The following is a 15,025-nucleotide window of genomic DNA, read 5'->3' on the forward strand; positions in this document are numbered from 1 at the left end:
TGTTTCAAGTTATCTGTTCCAAAAACAATAAGAAAGCTTAGCTTTTTATAATTTTTAAAATGAAATATATAAGTATTCCATTTGTGATGAGTCATTTAAAATGCTTAACCAAAAGCAGTTTACAACAAGTGAGGGGGGTCATGATGCTTGTGTAAAACGAATGCAAGCTATTTCTGTGTAGGTATCTTAGAATGACTATAATGTGAAAAGAATGTACTTGTCTAAGTCCATTTTCAGATTTCTGTTGATTAATGACTTCTCTTGTTGTTATTAAGCAGATGGCTTATGGTTACTAATTCATTTAGTTCATGGGTTTGGAAAACATTGAGTGCTTAACTGTGTAAATGTTTTCTTAATTTATGAAGTAATTGTGTATAAGCCATCTAAATGTATGTAATCTATTGGTAGAGAGACAGAAATTTGTTCATTCAACAGAAGTGTATTGAGCAATGTGTCAAGCTAGTCATAGAGATCCATAAATAAATTACGATATAATCCCCACCTTCAAGAAGCTCGCAATATAATGGGAGTGTAGAGTGGGGGAGGGAGGGTAGATAATACAGACCCAAAGGGAAAGTAAGAGCTGTCCAGTGTTATAGGTATGATGATGCACTTTCTGCGTGATTCAGTGGCTGCACAAAGTGGTTGGTTTAACCTGGGGATGTCAAAGAAGGAAGTTGTGTTTGAGGGTGAGTCTTAAAAACTGAAAATGTGTTTATCTTGTGAAGTGAGAAGAAAGGGACAGGAAGAACATTTCAGACAGTAAACTTAAGACCTAGAAATATGAAACAATGGAGGGTTGGAGAATCTGAGTGGAACATAGATCTCACATAGAATATAAGAAGGGCTGGGGGGAGGGAGGCAGAGGCCAGTTCACGAAAGTCCCTCTATTCCTTTTAAGAAGCTGAGGCTTTATGTATAAGTACTTTGGGGAATTTTGAACAATGCAAAGGATGAACTGAAGGAAAGATGAGTGTAAAAGCTATTGCAGTAATCCAAGGGAGAGTCTAAATGAGGCCAGTAGCAAAAATTGTGGAGAGGAAAAACTGGACACCGGGGAGGTTAAGCGGGGATAATCCAGTAGACTTGGTGACCGATGAGATGTTAAAAGGAAAGGGAAGGAGTCTAGAAGGACCAGGTAAGTTTAAAGTCCCAACGGAGTCAACATTTTGTATTGATCATTTAAAAAAGTTAAATTTCTTTTTATGTGACATTTGTATACTGATTTATTTGAAGTATTAGTTAATAGCTTGCTAAATATACTTGGCTGAAGTAATCTGATTTTTAAAATGTTTTGATCCTTTCAATACTTACTTCCAGTAATTATGCCTTATTTTTTAACTTTTAATCCTTTTTTGGTTTTGTTCTAATTTCACTTTCTGCATTATCTTTGACTTAACTATTTAACAGTAATACACTTGCATGAGGAGTGTATCTCAAAAACTTGAGTAAAAAATGGTAATATTCTTACCATATATTAAATAGTTATTTGAAATCTTCTGTACAAGTATTTTAGATTAAAATTTCAATGTAAGTTTAAAACAATAATATATTTGTTTTAGATGCATTTCTTAGGTATTGATAGGTATTTTAAACTTTAATAAAAACTTCCCAATGATTCGCATTGTTTACTTGCCTAGCCCATCACATGGTCATGTGACTATGTAAAGAGGTCTTAATTTCAAAAGAACAGCCAAAACAAGACAGAATGCTGCTTAAATTTGCAAAGGCCTCAGAGAAAGAAAGAGAATAGTAATATTCATCCCTATCTTACTGTTTTTGCCCCTCCTTCCACTTTTTCAATTCTAAGTATTTAGTTGAATACTTACTGGATTTTTTTAGGTATTTTTACTGGACTTATCAAAAAAATTAGATTTGCTGCACTTAATGAGTTTTCTTTCTTTTCTTTCTTTCTTCCTTTTTTTTTTTTTTTTACTTTTTAATATGTAAAAGCACATATTCAGAGCTAATTTTTCCCATGTGAAATGGGCATTTCCAGTGCTTATTTATATTTACAGGATGGTTTAATACAGCAGTGTGGTGAGACCATGAAGGAAACAATTAATGTGAAAACTGTATGTGGCTATTACACGTCAGCAGGGACCTATGGATTAGATTCTGTAAAGAAAAAGTGAGTCACCTTTCTTGTTTTTCCTCTCATCCCACTTTTGGGAATGTGGCTGACCTGGTTTCTTTAAGAGAATGTGTAGCTATGAAAAAGAAAGAATAGAAAGGAAGAATAGAATTTGTTATAGAAGGTCCCTGTTTACATTTGGACTAATTAGTAAATTCCTCAAAAGTGTAGTCTCTGCAAGTGACAGTGGGTGGGTTATATACATGCTTATAAAAACTATGGTCACTCTAAAAAGTTCATTTCAATTAAGTTTTTTTTTAAGTAGTAGGCATAATAGCCATTACAGTCGCCCCTCACTATCCGCAGGGTATCGGTTCCAGGACCCGAGTGGATGCCAAAATCCGCGGATGCTCAAGTCCCTTATATAGAATGATGTGGTGCTTGCAAATAACCATCCTCCTGTGTACTTGAAATCATCTCTGCATTACTTATAATACCTAATACAATGTGACTGTTCCATAAAAAGTTGTATATACATTGTAAATGCTATGTAAATAGTTGCTGACTTGCAGCAAATTTAAGTTTTGCTTTATGGAACGTTCTGGGATTTTTTTTTTTCTCCAATATTTTCAATTCTCAATTGGTTGAATCCCCGGACCCAGAACCCACGGTTACCGAGGGCTGACTGTATCAGTGCAACTACTGGCAGTGTTTTTAACTCTTGAGAATTGAAGTCCTCATTTTCAAATTATAAAGAGGGTAATAGAAGTATGTAAACCCCTTCATAAACCATTTAAAATAAACTTGAAATTGAGGTTTTCTTAATTAGAAATGCTCTTACTAATATGAAGGGAATCGTTCCTTACTAACTGCTAACAAAAACAATACTAAATTTCTAGTTGTTAAATTTAAAAATTTGAGCATATCCTAGCAAGATTAATATTGTTTTTATTTTAGCTGTAAGTCCTACTTAGTAAATCATAAATATATGGTATATAATGTAATAATTCCATGTTTTAATTTCAGATGCCTTGAATGGCTTCTAAACAATTTGATGACTCACCAGAATGTTGAACTTTTTAAAGAACTCAGGTATTTGAATTTTAAATAACTTTGTAATTAATCATCTAAAATAATGTTTTTCATTTGTTAAAGTATGCAAGACATTTTTGTATAAAACAAAAATATATTACTTATGAAAAAGTAAACAATTTAATGAAAGGTATCTTGACTACATCCATGACCTGAAAAAATGCTATACAAGTTTCTTTGTTGTAAATGATACAATGTACATTTAGTCTACTGTTTTAACCAGTTTTAATAGAAAAATTCATTTCTGCTGTAAAAGTGTGGAGTTTCCAGGGTTACCTCACTTTTGCTGGGCTCTTAGAGAATCTAAAAGTTTATTTTAAAAACCATCTTTTACCATTGAGAAATTAAGTTTGAGGAAATTATTTTAAACTTTTTGTTAATAAGCCTAATGAAATTAAATTCACAATTAAATGGGCCTTTTGAACTAAGTTTGCTTATATTCCTTCCTTCCTTCAACAAATAATTCCTGAATGTTTACTATGTGGAAAGGTTCTCTGTTAAGGGCTGTGAAGGAAGCAGAGATGCATATGTCGTGGTCTCTGCCCTCAAGGAGCTTATTTGTAATAATGGAGCTAACATATTTGAGATGGGTCTGAGAAATTGAGGTGGGAATGAACTTTTAAAGGCCATTAGGTTATTCAGTCACTTTGAGGCTTGCACTTCCTTGACAGTGGGGCTTCTGAGACAAGGGTACAGATGTCCCTGGCAGTGTGTGGTGTTCTGATGGAAATGTATGAAACCAAAGGCTTAACATCGCATAGCTTACTGGGATGTCAGTTTTACTGATTTTTTTTTTCAGAGATGTGGGAAGGGGTAGGAAAGAAGTAAATATTTTTATGTTTAAATATATTGTGAAATAGATGTCAAGTTTCTTTGGACTTAGAAGATGAAATAAAAAATTTAATAGAAGTGTTATTTTTATGACTAGCCTGCTCCTAGATTTCTGGGTCCTTTCTTTCCTCGGCCCTTAAGAGGTACTTTTGTAGAAAAGTTTGAGAAGCATTGTGCTACAAAAAAATTATCACGTAATAATTTCTCAAGGCATAAAGCTCTGTGGTATGTTTAGTTTGAAAGTCATTGAAACATTTTTTTCTCTTTTTTAATTTCTTACTGAGCTTTATCAAAAGGAAGATAAATCATAGTGGTCATCTTAAGAACCCAGATGCTCTTCTGCCTCTTCATGGCTTAAAGGAGGGAAAGAAAAAGGAAAAAAGAAGAGAGAATGGCTAGTGATGTCATTGGCATTCTAAATTTAAACTAACACAAATATTTCTTGATTTTACTCTCCTTAATAGTAATAAAAAGAGGTTTTATGACTAAGCAATTCTCTTAAGCTTAGAAGTGAAAGGTTGCTTTGAAGATATGTCTCTTTCAATGAATTTTGACAAGTTTTGGGTTTGTTTTTTTTTTGTCATTTTTGGGTTTTGTTCTTGGTTTTTTGGTTGTTGTTTTTTTTTACATTAAATGGGGAGGAAAGGGAAACGAAGAAGGCTGCCACTTTATCAGAGCATACTAAAAGTGATCTTACTAGGACCTTGCTTTTAACTTAATTAGTTAGCAGAGCATTGCTCTTTGCTTCCCTATCAGTTCAAGAAAAGACCTTTCACAGCAGACTATCTGAATTAAAAGTATCTTTGTGTTCAAATAGTTTGTTTTGGTCCAAGATTCTTTGTCCTAGGCAAAAAGACTGATGTAATTTTTAATTCCACATTTTCTTTTGATAAAAAGACTTAAAGTTTTCAGTTCCACCAGGATCTTTTAGCTGGTACATGCAGAGAAGCTCACTACTTCTATTTTATCTTTTCTAGTATAAATGTCATGAAACAACTCATTGGTTCATCTAACTTATTTGTGATGCAAGTGGAAATGGATGTATACACAGCCCTTAAAAAGGTATTGGTGTAATGTAGTATGTGTAAGGACATCCCCTCAGCATTGCTTATAATAGTGAAAAACTGGAAACAGCTAGTGTCCAGTGATAAGGGCATGGTTATAGATGTACGAAACGTAAAAGGAAATATGCCAAAATGTTAAAAAGTCTTTATGTTTATGGAGTTGGTATCATGAATCATTTTAATTGTATTCTTTATACTTTTCTTTCCTAGGAATATGTTTCTGTTTTTCCAGTTTTTTTTCAACAGTTAACATGTTATTTACATAATCAGAAATGTTAAAAGTTTTATATGGTTTTCAGAATTGAGCTTTAGCTGATTAATAACTTGATGATGAAATTTTCACACATGCTTTTTCTAGAAAATGTTGAAACTCTTGTAAAGGTCTTTTGTACTTCAGGCATATGTTTCACTTCATCTTCTTGAAAGGTTTCAACATTTTTAATATAATTTTATTTTCACAACTCTCTGAAGAATTAAATCGGCTATTGCTCTTGTTCTGTAGATGATCAGACTTAGACTTCTTGCAGTTACTGAGTGGCACACTTGAGGCAGATCCCAGGTCTGTGAGTTCTAGTCCATTGCCTTTCCCGCTGCATCGGTTCACCTTTAACCTTTTGTCCCTGGCATGGAGTCTACATTAACATGGTTGTGAAATCTGGGTATGAGACACCTTCTAGGTTATGGCACTGGGTTGGTTTGGGTTTTTTGCTAGAGATGAGATTCTAATACTGTTTTTCCTCCAGGAAGTTTATAACTGGGTTAACCAATCATTAAAGGAGGGTAAACAGCCCGTTTCCACCTCTGAGCCACTGGTAGCATTCATTATTCCCTGTTGTAACTGCTTTTATACCAGTGTTGATGATTAAGGCTTACTAGGTGCCAGGCACTACTCCAAGTATGTTACACATATTAATTCTTTTAATGTCCTTGAGGTAGACATATTATCATGCTCATTTTACAAATGAAGAAATTAAAGCCCAGAGAAATTAGGTAATTTCCCTAGCTATGGAGTGATAAGGCCAAGATTTAAAAAAATTCATGCTCTTAACTACTCTGCATACTGTCTCAACAGCAATAAAACAGCACAATAAGAAACTCCTTTTTCCCATATTTAATTTCTTTCTTTTATAATCTCACATAATATGTAGTAACATTGAATTTTTAATTGGTGGGTAGAATAAATGAGTATGTAATTGCTAATATAATATATATACACATACATACATTTACCCTTTTAATATTATAACTACAGTGTATTTAAGATGATAAGTACTTTTCAGGAATTAGCTTATTCCTTATCATACACTCATCTAGTTTTTCTCATTGGACCATGACTAATGCCATGGTGAATTTAAAACTTGTAAGCATGTCATGTTACATTTCTCCTTTCAATTGCTTGGAAAATGGAAATTAAATTTTTTAGATATTATGTTTTAAGGAAGCAGTTTGAAAATGTGAAATCATAAAATAATGGAGTCTTATAATTTTTTTTCTTATTTATTTTTTTAATCCAGTGGATGTTCCTTCAACTTGTGCCTTCTTGGAATGGATCTTTAAAACAGCTTTTGACTGAAACAGATGTCTGGTTTTCTAAGAGGAGAAAAGGTGTGCCTAAAATATTTATTGAGAAGTCTTTTTTCAATTGAAATTTAATTAAAATCAGATCCTGACTTACTTATAAACCTAGAGAATTTTAGAGCTGGAGAAGACATTAGCAGTGATCTGATTCACCCCCTCATTTACACTGAGAAAACTGAGGCTGGATAAAACAGATTTAGAAGAGTTCATAGTGTCCTCTTTTTTTTTTTTTTAAGATTCCACATATGAGTGATATGGTATTTTTCTTTCTCTTTCTGGTTTACTTCACTTAGAATGACAATCTCTAGGTCCATGCATGTTGCTGCAAATGGCATTATTTTATTCTTTTTTATGGCATAGTAGTATTCCGTTGTATAAATATACCATAGCTTCTTTATCCAGTCATCTGTCGATGGACATTTAGGTTGCTTCCATGGCTACTGTACACCAAAAATTGACACATTGTAATTGACTGTACTTCAATTTAAAAAAAAAAAAACAGATTTAGAAAAAAATTTTAATGGCCCACAGGTGCAAAGAAGTGCATAAAAGTCATAATCCTTAATTCATGATTTTCTTAGTTCACTGTCATTTTTGGTCCATATATGGCCACCATTTTCATTTATTTTTAGTAATTTATTGACCCTCAGTGAACTGATCTTTATTTGACTTCACTTCAAGCACTAGAACATTAATAACTTCAGTCAATTCATGCTTCTTTCCTATTGTGTCCCTTAGACTTTCTCCAACCACTATCTTGAATTTTGTGTTCATTATTCCCTTGCTTTTAAAAAATACTATTACTGCATTTTGCACATATGTCTTAACATACATTTGTATCATGGTGATATGCTGGTAAGCTGGCTGTCTAAAAAAATAATCATCTACTTGTAGCATTTTAAAATTTTTTGTGATACACATTCTCCCACCATGGCTGATTTCAAGCTCCAACCTGACACCACCGAGTGCAGAGTTGGAAAGAAATGCGTACCGTCAGCTCATATGAGCAAGCCAGCACAGCGCTGAAAACATACCTTGTTTTTGTTGTTATTGAGCTATTTTATATTATGGTATTGATTTTCATTTCCTTGAAAATTAAAGAGACTGAACAGCTTTTTTTGTGTTCATTGGCCATATGTTTCCTCTTCATGAAATGTCTGTTCAAGTCTCTTTTCTATTTTAATATTGTATTTGTCTTTTCTTACTAATTTGTGGGCATTCTTTTTTTTTATTTTAAGACTTTTGTTAGAGCAGTTTCAGATTCCCAACAAAATTAACAGGAAGGTGTTACAGAGATTTCTCATAATCCACTACCCCCGCTGCTGATTTGTGGCATTCTTTATATATCCTTAATGACCAGTGCTTTGTCATAAGTAAATGTTGCATGTATCTCCCTGTTTGTAAACGTTTTTACTTTCTTAAAGATGTCTTTTTTTAATGTCTTCTTTTGAATTCTTTTTTTTTAATGTTTATTTTTATTTATTTACTTTCTGGGAGGAGGTAATTAAATTTCCTTTTTTTTTTTTTTTTTTTTTTTTTGATGAAGATACTGGGGATTGAACCCAGGACCTCGTGCATGCTAGACATGCACTCTACCACTGAGCTATACCCTCCCCTAAAAGATGTCTTTTGATGAATAGAAGTTCTGAATTTTAAAGTTAAGTGCACTTTTGTCTTGTTAAATAAATTCTGTAGAATTATTTTATGTAGTAGGATTTCCTAGCTAATTTTTTTCCTTCAAGCTCGTGAACCAAAAATGTGTAAAATCAGTAAAATCTTAACTTGATTTACTTGAAGAACAAAACGCTAAACTTCTGTCTTAAATTATACTTTAGGGCCACACTATGGCAATTTAATAAGGATTTGAGAAGTTATAAAGGAAAAAAGTAGATGAGAAAATTTAAGTGAAAAAAACAGATTAAAAACCGAAAAAGACAAGGAAGGTGGAGAAGCTAAAAAGACAAAGGGACTCAATGGAACCAGCAGGTGTTAGGTAAATGTTGACATAAATTTAGGTTCATTTGAGCTCCAGCTGGATTAACCACAGCAGTCCATCAGGAGAGAAATTACTCTGTAGCCTGAGTGGCAGAAACTAGAATAGGAAGCCATGGTCTCTTCTGATTTTCCCACTGCAAGCTCCGTCCCAGCCTCAGTGATGTGAAAGTACACAGTTTAAGATGACATTTCAGGGAAACCTTTCTTGCACAAGGCAGTATGTCTAATGCCCTTGTTTTTCAGTGAGGACTTTATAAGTTTATTTCAAACAGTTTTTAAATTATAAAAGTAATGAATACTCAGGAAGTAAGACCAAAAAAATCACTCATGGTCCCCTCACCCATTATACTGTAATATAGTTCTCTTAGATCTTCTTGATTATTTGACTTTTCAGATATATATGGGTTAGGACTATGAGAACAATAGAAATTTAGAAATTTTTCTGCACAGTTGTACGTATGGATTGCTACTGAATTTGGCTGGTGCCATTGGTGCCATTAGTATGGCCGCATTTGGTCAGCTAGAATCTTTGAAACATTTTTTTAATTCTATAAATTCTTACAAAAGTAAATGAGGCAATATCTTGCATGCCCTTAAAGAAGAGGTTTCATGGGATAATTTCCAGATTTCTATGAGACAGTCTAGGTTTTTATATGGGTTTTTTTGGGGGGGTGGGAGGAGGTAATTAGGTTGGTTTATTTATTTTTAATGGAGGTAATGGGGATTGAGCCCAGGACCTCATGCATGCTAAGCACACATTCTTAGCCAGTGAGCTCTACCCTCCCCCCCTCTCTATGAGACAATCTAGAATTAGATTTTTATAACTTGCTCATGTGATGGAATCAGTACCTGTAAGTACATTGTGTATTCTCAATACAACCCATGATATTTACACATTTAATTCCACATATGAACTAGAGCTAATGTTATTTTTTTTAAAAAAAAAAGATGACATAAAATCCACAGTTACATGGCTATTATGTAGATAATCAAAGTTAACTATTAATCTTTTTAATGAGCTCACTGCTTTCGTTTGCTTTGACTTTAGGCAGGTGTCAAAGGAATACAAAAAATATATGGGATAAAAACTTGAGAAGTGTGAAAATTCTTTAGATTAACTTGTCTTTTTGCAATTTTGAGGAAAAAATTACTTTAGTGGGCAACACCTTTCTGGTTTACAGCAAACCTGTATTCCATATGGAATGTAGTTTGAGACAGTCTACAGTCTTAACTCTCAACTTTTATTTGCTATCCGCAACAGGGCTGAGTCCACTCCCATGGGTATACTTTGTATCAGAAAGCAGGCTAGGGCTTATGTACAGGTCCCTGCGTGATAGCAGAAACTCCAGACCTTTCCTTCCCACTCGTGAAAGCACCTTGGAGTGCAACTGAGAGTAACTGTCTTTAGAAATAGCCTTGAATTCTCTATAAAAGAAAAAATATTCATATTCTTTATAAACAAATTATTTTAACAAATACTACCCATATGTTGCAAATCCATAGCTACACTGTCTTTGTATCTTATTTTGTATTTTTGTAGAGAATGAATGTATTGAGTAGTGTTCATCACATGTAACTAAAGCATAAATTAGAAGAATCCCAAGAGATGTTGCATGTCCTGTGATTCTTATGAAGACCCTTGAGTGAGGCATTTGGACTCAAGAGTTCCACTGGACTGTTCAGTCCTGGGGGAAAGGAATTCTGGAAAGATACCCTAACCACCATTCTCAAGCCTTCCTTTCTCACCTTGTGTTCTGTCAGCTCCAAACCCCAGAAAGGTTTCAGTTGAATTCCCAGCCTAAGGGTCTAATTAGGACCAAAGTTAATATCCTGGGGCTTTTCTCTAAGCCCCCCAAGTTTTTTATCTACATACATGAAGTTTATAAAATCCTTGAAAATTTTGAAACTAGCTTATTTGTATTCTAATAGACGTGTGTGTGTGTGTGTGTGTGTGTGTGTCCCTGCCCATTAAAAACATTTAGGAATAAATAAATAAATTGATTTGAAAAGAACGGCTGTTCAATTTAAGCTGGTTTTTTGGGGGTGGGGTTTTGACTTTTTTTTTTTTTTAACAGATTGTGAAGGTATGGCCTTCCTTGAAACTGAGCAAGGAAAACCATTTGTGTCAGTATTCAGACATTTACGGTTACAGTATATTATCAGTGATTTGGCCTCGGCAAGAATTATTGAACAAGATTCTCTAGTACCTTCAGGTAAGAATATGATGAAATTATGATTTTTAAGTAACATCTTTCCGATTATAATAATAATATATATCATAGAAAAGAATAATGAAGAAAATAGAAATTATCCTTAATTCCAATAAGGTATACATTTTTATACCAAAGCAGAATCATACCATATAAATAATTTTCTGTGTTCACATTATATATTGTGAGTATTTTCCCATATCATTAAATACTTTTCAGAACATTTAAATGTATAGTATTCTACAATGTGATTGTTCTTTAATTTGTTTAACTAGTACATTATTTTGGACCAGACTTTTTAAAAAGACTTTGGAAGTATTATTTAAAGGTCATAACTGCTTTTTCTGTTAACACTCCTTAAATTTGCTATTTTCTGGGGTTTTTTTCCTTATTCTAGTTTTTTTTTTTTAATTTCTTTTTTATTGAAGTATAGTCAATGTACAATGCTGTGTCAGTTTCTGGTGTACAGCATAATGTTTCATTCATACATATACGTACATGTATTTATTTTCATATTCTTTCTGTCTCTTAAGACACCTTGCTGACAGAGGGTTGGCAGGCCAAGTAGTCATGGTTCCAACCCCTCAATGCCCTTTCCAAATCATTATTGCATATGATCCACCTCACCCTCTAGTCTTTCTCTTCTAACCCCTAGTCATTCTTCTACATTCATTTAAGACTTGGACACTTGATTTCTGTCTGCATCTCCACCCCTGTTCAGTAACATAATGTGTCCGTGTTATCATTCCATTTAATACCCTAGCCCCCTAGTAATTTGACCTCAACTCCTATAACACATTTCTTTGCTGATCATTAACCACTTGCCACCTATGAATCTTATTGTGACCCAGAATTTTTCAGCATCACAATTCCAGTAGTTTTCAGGCTCTGTGAACTTCTAACATGTTCATAGACTCATTCCTTTTACACTATTGTTTGATTTCCAGTCCATTTTAAGCCCTCCAGTTTCTGCCAGTCTTTCAGACTTCCCTGCCTTTTCTTCCTTTCCAGCCTGGATTTCACAGTAGATCATCTGAACCACTCTTTCTCACGATTGCCTTTGTCTTCCTACTTGACAGAATTCTAAAACTTAAGTAAACCTTCTTTGTTCCTATAGCTTCTGCTCTGTGCTGAGCACTGCTCCAGAGCATTCTGTAACTTCTGTAATGATGCCTCTACGAGCATATTTCAGTGCTAAGCTTGGACCTTGGGACTCTTTACGCTCCTTCACTTGGTCACTCCTCTTTGATCTGCGTTAGCAGTTACGTATCAGACCTCTGCCACCCTGTTCAAGCTTCCTCTCCAATCACTCCACTGTCAGTATGGGAACTCTCCTTTTTTTATATAAATTTTAGGTAATCAGGCAAAAATTTGTTCAGATTCCTAGTCTTCTTCCTCTGACCTTCCTGACCCATCCCCAGAAGCTGGGGTGCTCCCTTCTTATTTAAGCCAACCTTCTACTGTGTTCATAATCCTATCACTTCCTGTTCTGGAATTTCAAGCTGTCATTTAATAATCTGGATTTTCAACCTTTCCCCACCTGTCCTCCCTCAGCTTATAAATACAATCAAATCTCTTATTAAAAAACAAAACAAACCTCCCCCTGCCTTGACCCTGAGTCCCCTTCGTAGTAACCACTCCTCTCCCTCACAGTCACCTTCTTCAGAGCAGTCTGCAGTTGCTGTCTCCATCGCCTCACCTTTCAGGCATTTCTCAACCCACTGCAGTCTATCTTTTGTCCCCACTGTTCCGCTGAAACTTTCTAGCAGAAGATAGGATTGTCCTGTTTGTAAAATTTAGTGACCTCTTGTTAGTCTTATTTTAACTTCTCTAGCATTTTATGTCATGTTAGTTTTTTCTTGAAATTCTCCACAGTACTGCTTTAGTTTACAACTACTATACTCTCCTGCTTCTTTTCCTATCTCTCTGACCATTCCTCCTCTTTTGCTTTTGTAAGCTTCTTCTCTTACTCTGCCCACGTTTTAACTTCCTAAGGGTGCCCTTGGCCAACTGATCTTTTCATTCTGTATAGTGTCCCAGAGTGACTTCCTTCATTCATATGACTTACTGAAAGATTCCAATTCTGCCCTCTCCCCTGAGTTTCATACTTGGATGTCCAACTGCTGTCTAGCCACCTATAACTTGCTTTAGTTCATCTATTCAAAACAGTACTTATAACTTTGCCCTCCAGCCCCAGTCCCTACATTTTTTCTTCCCCTGTTCCCTGTATCAGCGTCACTAGTAACCCACCCAGCCTCACAAAAATAGCAAAATCCTGGAGGTCATCCTGTCCTCCTCAGACTCTTCCTCCACGTCCATTCACCATGTCCTGTAGATTTTTTTCATAGATAATTCTCAGACTCACCTCCTTTTTTTTGCCTACTAGCACTCCCTTGTTTAAGATGTCATCATCATCTCTTGCTAGATTACTGTAGTACAAAATATATCTGTGTCCTGGCTGGACTATGAGGGCCATATGTTGTTCATCTTTTTCTCTCTGGGACATAGTACAGTGCTTGACAGGTAGGCACTCAGTTGGTGTGAACTAAACTTGTTTTCTAAAACATACTCGCTTACTTATGGCCTAATACTGCGTTTACTCTATCAGATAAGTTTAGATTCTAGCCCCTATCCTAAGAACTTTAAAGGAGAGGAGGAAAAGTAAACAAATGTGTGTAGATTCTTCACAGTGTCCCAGGTAACACACCAGATTATGCACTTAACACCTATTAAGTAAGATAATCTTGGAAATTTATCAAGGCAGTTGTCCCCATTTTACAGATGAAGTGAAGTATAACTATCCTGTCACGCAGCTAGTGAGAAGCAGAGCTCCAATGTAATCTCAAGTCTTTCTTATTCTAGAGCCCTTATTTTTTTTTCACTACATCTTACTGGTTACTGAAAAAAATTCTACTGTGTCTAATCTCTTTAAGTTTATATGTCCAGTTGTAGAAACGTAAGCAGTAACCGAATCACCATTCTTTTGAGTATGCTAAATTTTTTAGCTCTTGATAACAAAGTAATGAAATAGATTTTTTTTTCCCCCTTATTTTGCATTATGGGCAAGAAAATGGCTATTCTTGTAACTTTTTGTATAAGGAATTACTGTTGTGGGAATAATGGGAAAACTTAATGCTTGATATTTTTGTAAGGTAAATAGAGATGATAACTGTTAAAGCAGTATGAGTTTTATGAAAAAAAGTTACTTAAAATGAAAAAGCGTTTAAATCTATGTAATTAGTTTTATTCAGAAAATAGCTTTGGATTACTCAGTACAGTAAATTTTTCATCTTTTGGAACTAGATTTATGTTACTATACATGAGTCTCTTTTAGCCAAACTTTCCCACAATTTTCTATTAATATTTTATACCTAGATGCTCTGTGCAAATTATTTTATTTATCCATCTAGGAATTTTTTTTATTATGTAGACTCTTTGTCCTTCACCTTCAGTATCTACATCTGACTTACATGTTTCATGTAACAGTTAACCGGTAGGCTCTTTTTTACTATAAGCTTTACCAGTTGTGAGTAGATTTTTGTATGTGTATATATCTGCATATACACTTTTTCTTTCGTTTAAACAATAAAATACTGAGCAAGTTATCTTTCTGTTTGTTTTTTAAAGTTTTGTAAATCTCAGACATTTTTCAAATAGCATGCTTTTGGAGGTGCCCTTCCCCATGTTCTTAGTGTAAGACAAGAGAATAATCTAAGTAAATTCATTCTGACTTACCTCATTTATTCTACTGGAAAAATACCGCGTTCACATTCAAAACTGCTGAGATTAGATCTGCAGCTGCTGATTCATGGCACTGTCAAATGCCACCTTTATGTGCCTCTGTGACTTTTTATTTTGGACTTTGGTCTGATAAAATTTAAAATAAGTACTTAAACTTGTTTTCACTGAGTGGAAGTTTCTTGAAGGCATTTTTCCAGAATCTTTCCACTGAACACTCACTCTACCAAAAACGATTCCTGGCAAACTCTGCTTAGAGTATCTGCCTTTTGGAGATGTGTCTGCATATAATTATATTAAAACTCTGTACAGAAAGACTTGTTTCACTTATAGTTTATCAAGGATTTCCCTGAAACACTGAATTTGAACTAGTGTTCAATTGACTTATTTTTGTGCTGCTGCTGCTGGGTGAACTACCAGTGACCAGAAAGGTTTCTAGTTTG

At 34.4% G+C, this 15,025-nt stretch overlaps 1 protein-coding gene across 1 annotated transcript in view; it reads left to right on the plus strand.

The window, feature by feature from the left end:
* Positions 1 to 15,025, plus strand: part of GMCL1 (germ cell-less 1, spermatogenesis associated) — a 42,228-nt gene that overhangs the window by 9,266 nt on the left and 17,937 nt on the right. The window contains exons 5-9 of the mRNA XM_032497740.1: positions 2,019 to 2,131; positions 3,101 to 3,166; positions 4,975 to 5,059; positions 6,576 to 6,666; positions 10,710 to 10,847. Coding sequence (XP_032353631.1) covers positions 2,019 to 2,131; positions 3,101 to 3,166; positions 4,975 to 5,059; positions 6,576 to 6,666; positions 10,710 to 10,847 — 493 coding nt within the window. The remainder of the gene's footprint in view (positions 1 to 2,018; positions 2,132 to 3,100; positions 3,167 to 4,974; positions 5,060 to 6,575; positions 6,667 to 10,709; positions 10,848 to 15,025) is intronic.

The sequence above is a fragment of the Camelus ferus genome, chromosome 15 (genome assembly GCF_009834535.1).
Source record: "Camelus ferus isolate YT-003-E chromosome 15, BCGSAC_Cfer_1.0, whole genome shotgun sequence".
NCBI classification, from domain to species: Eukaryota; Metazoa; Chordata; class Mammalia; order Artiodactyla; family Camelidae; genus Camelus; species Camelus ferus.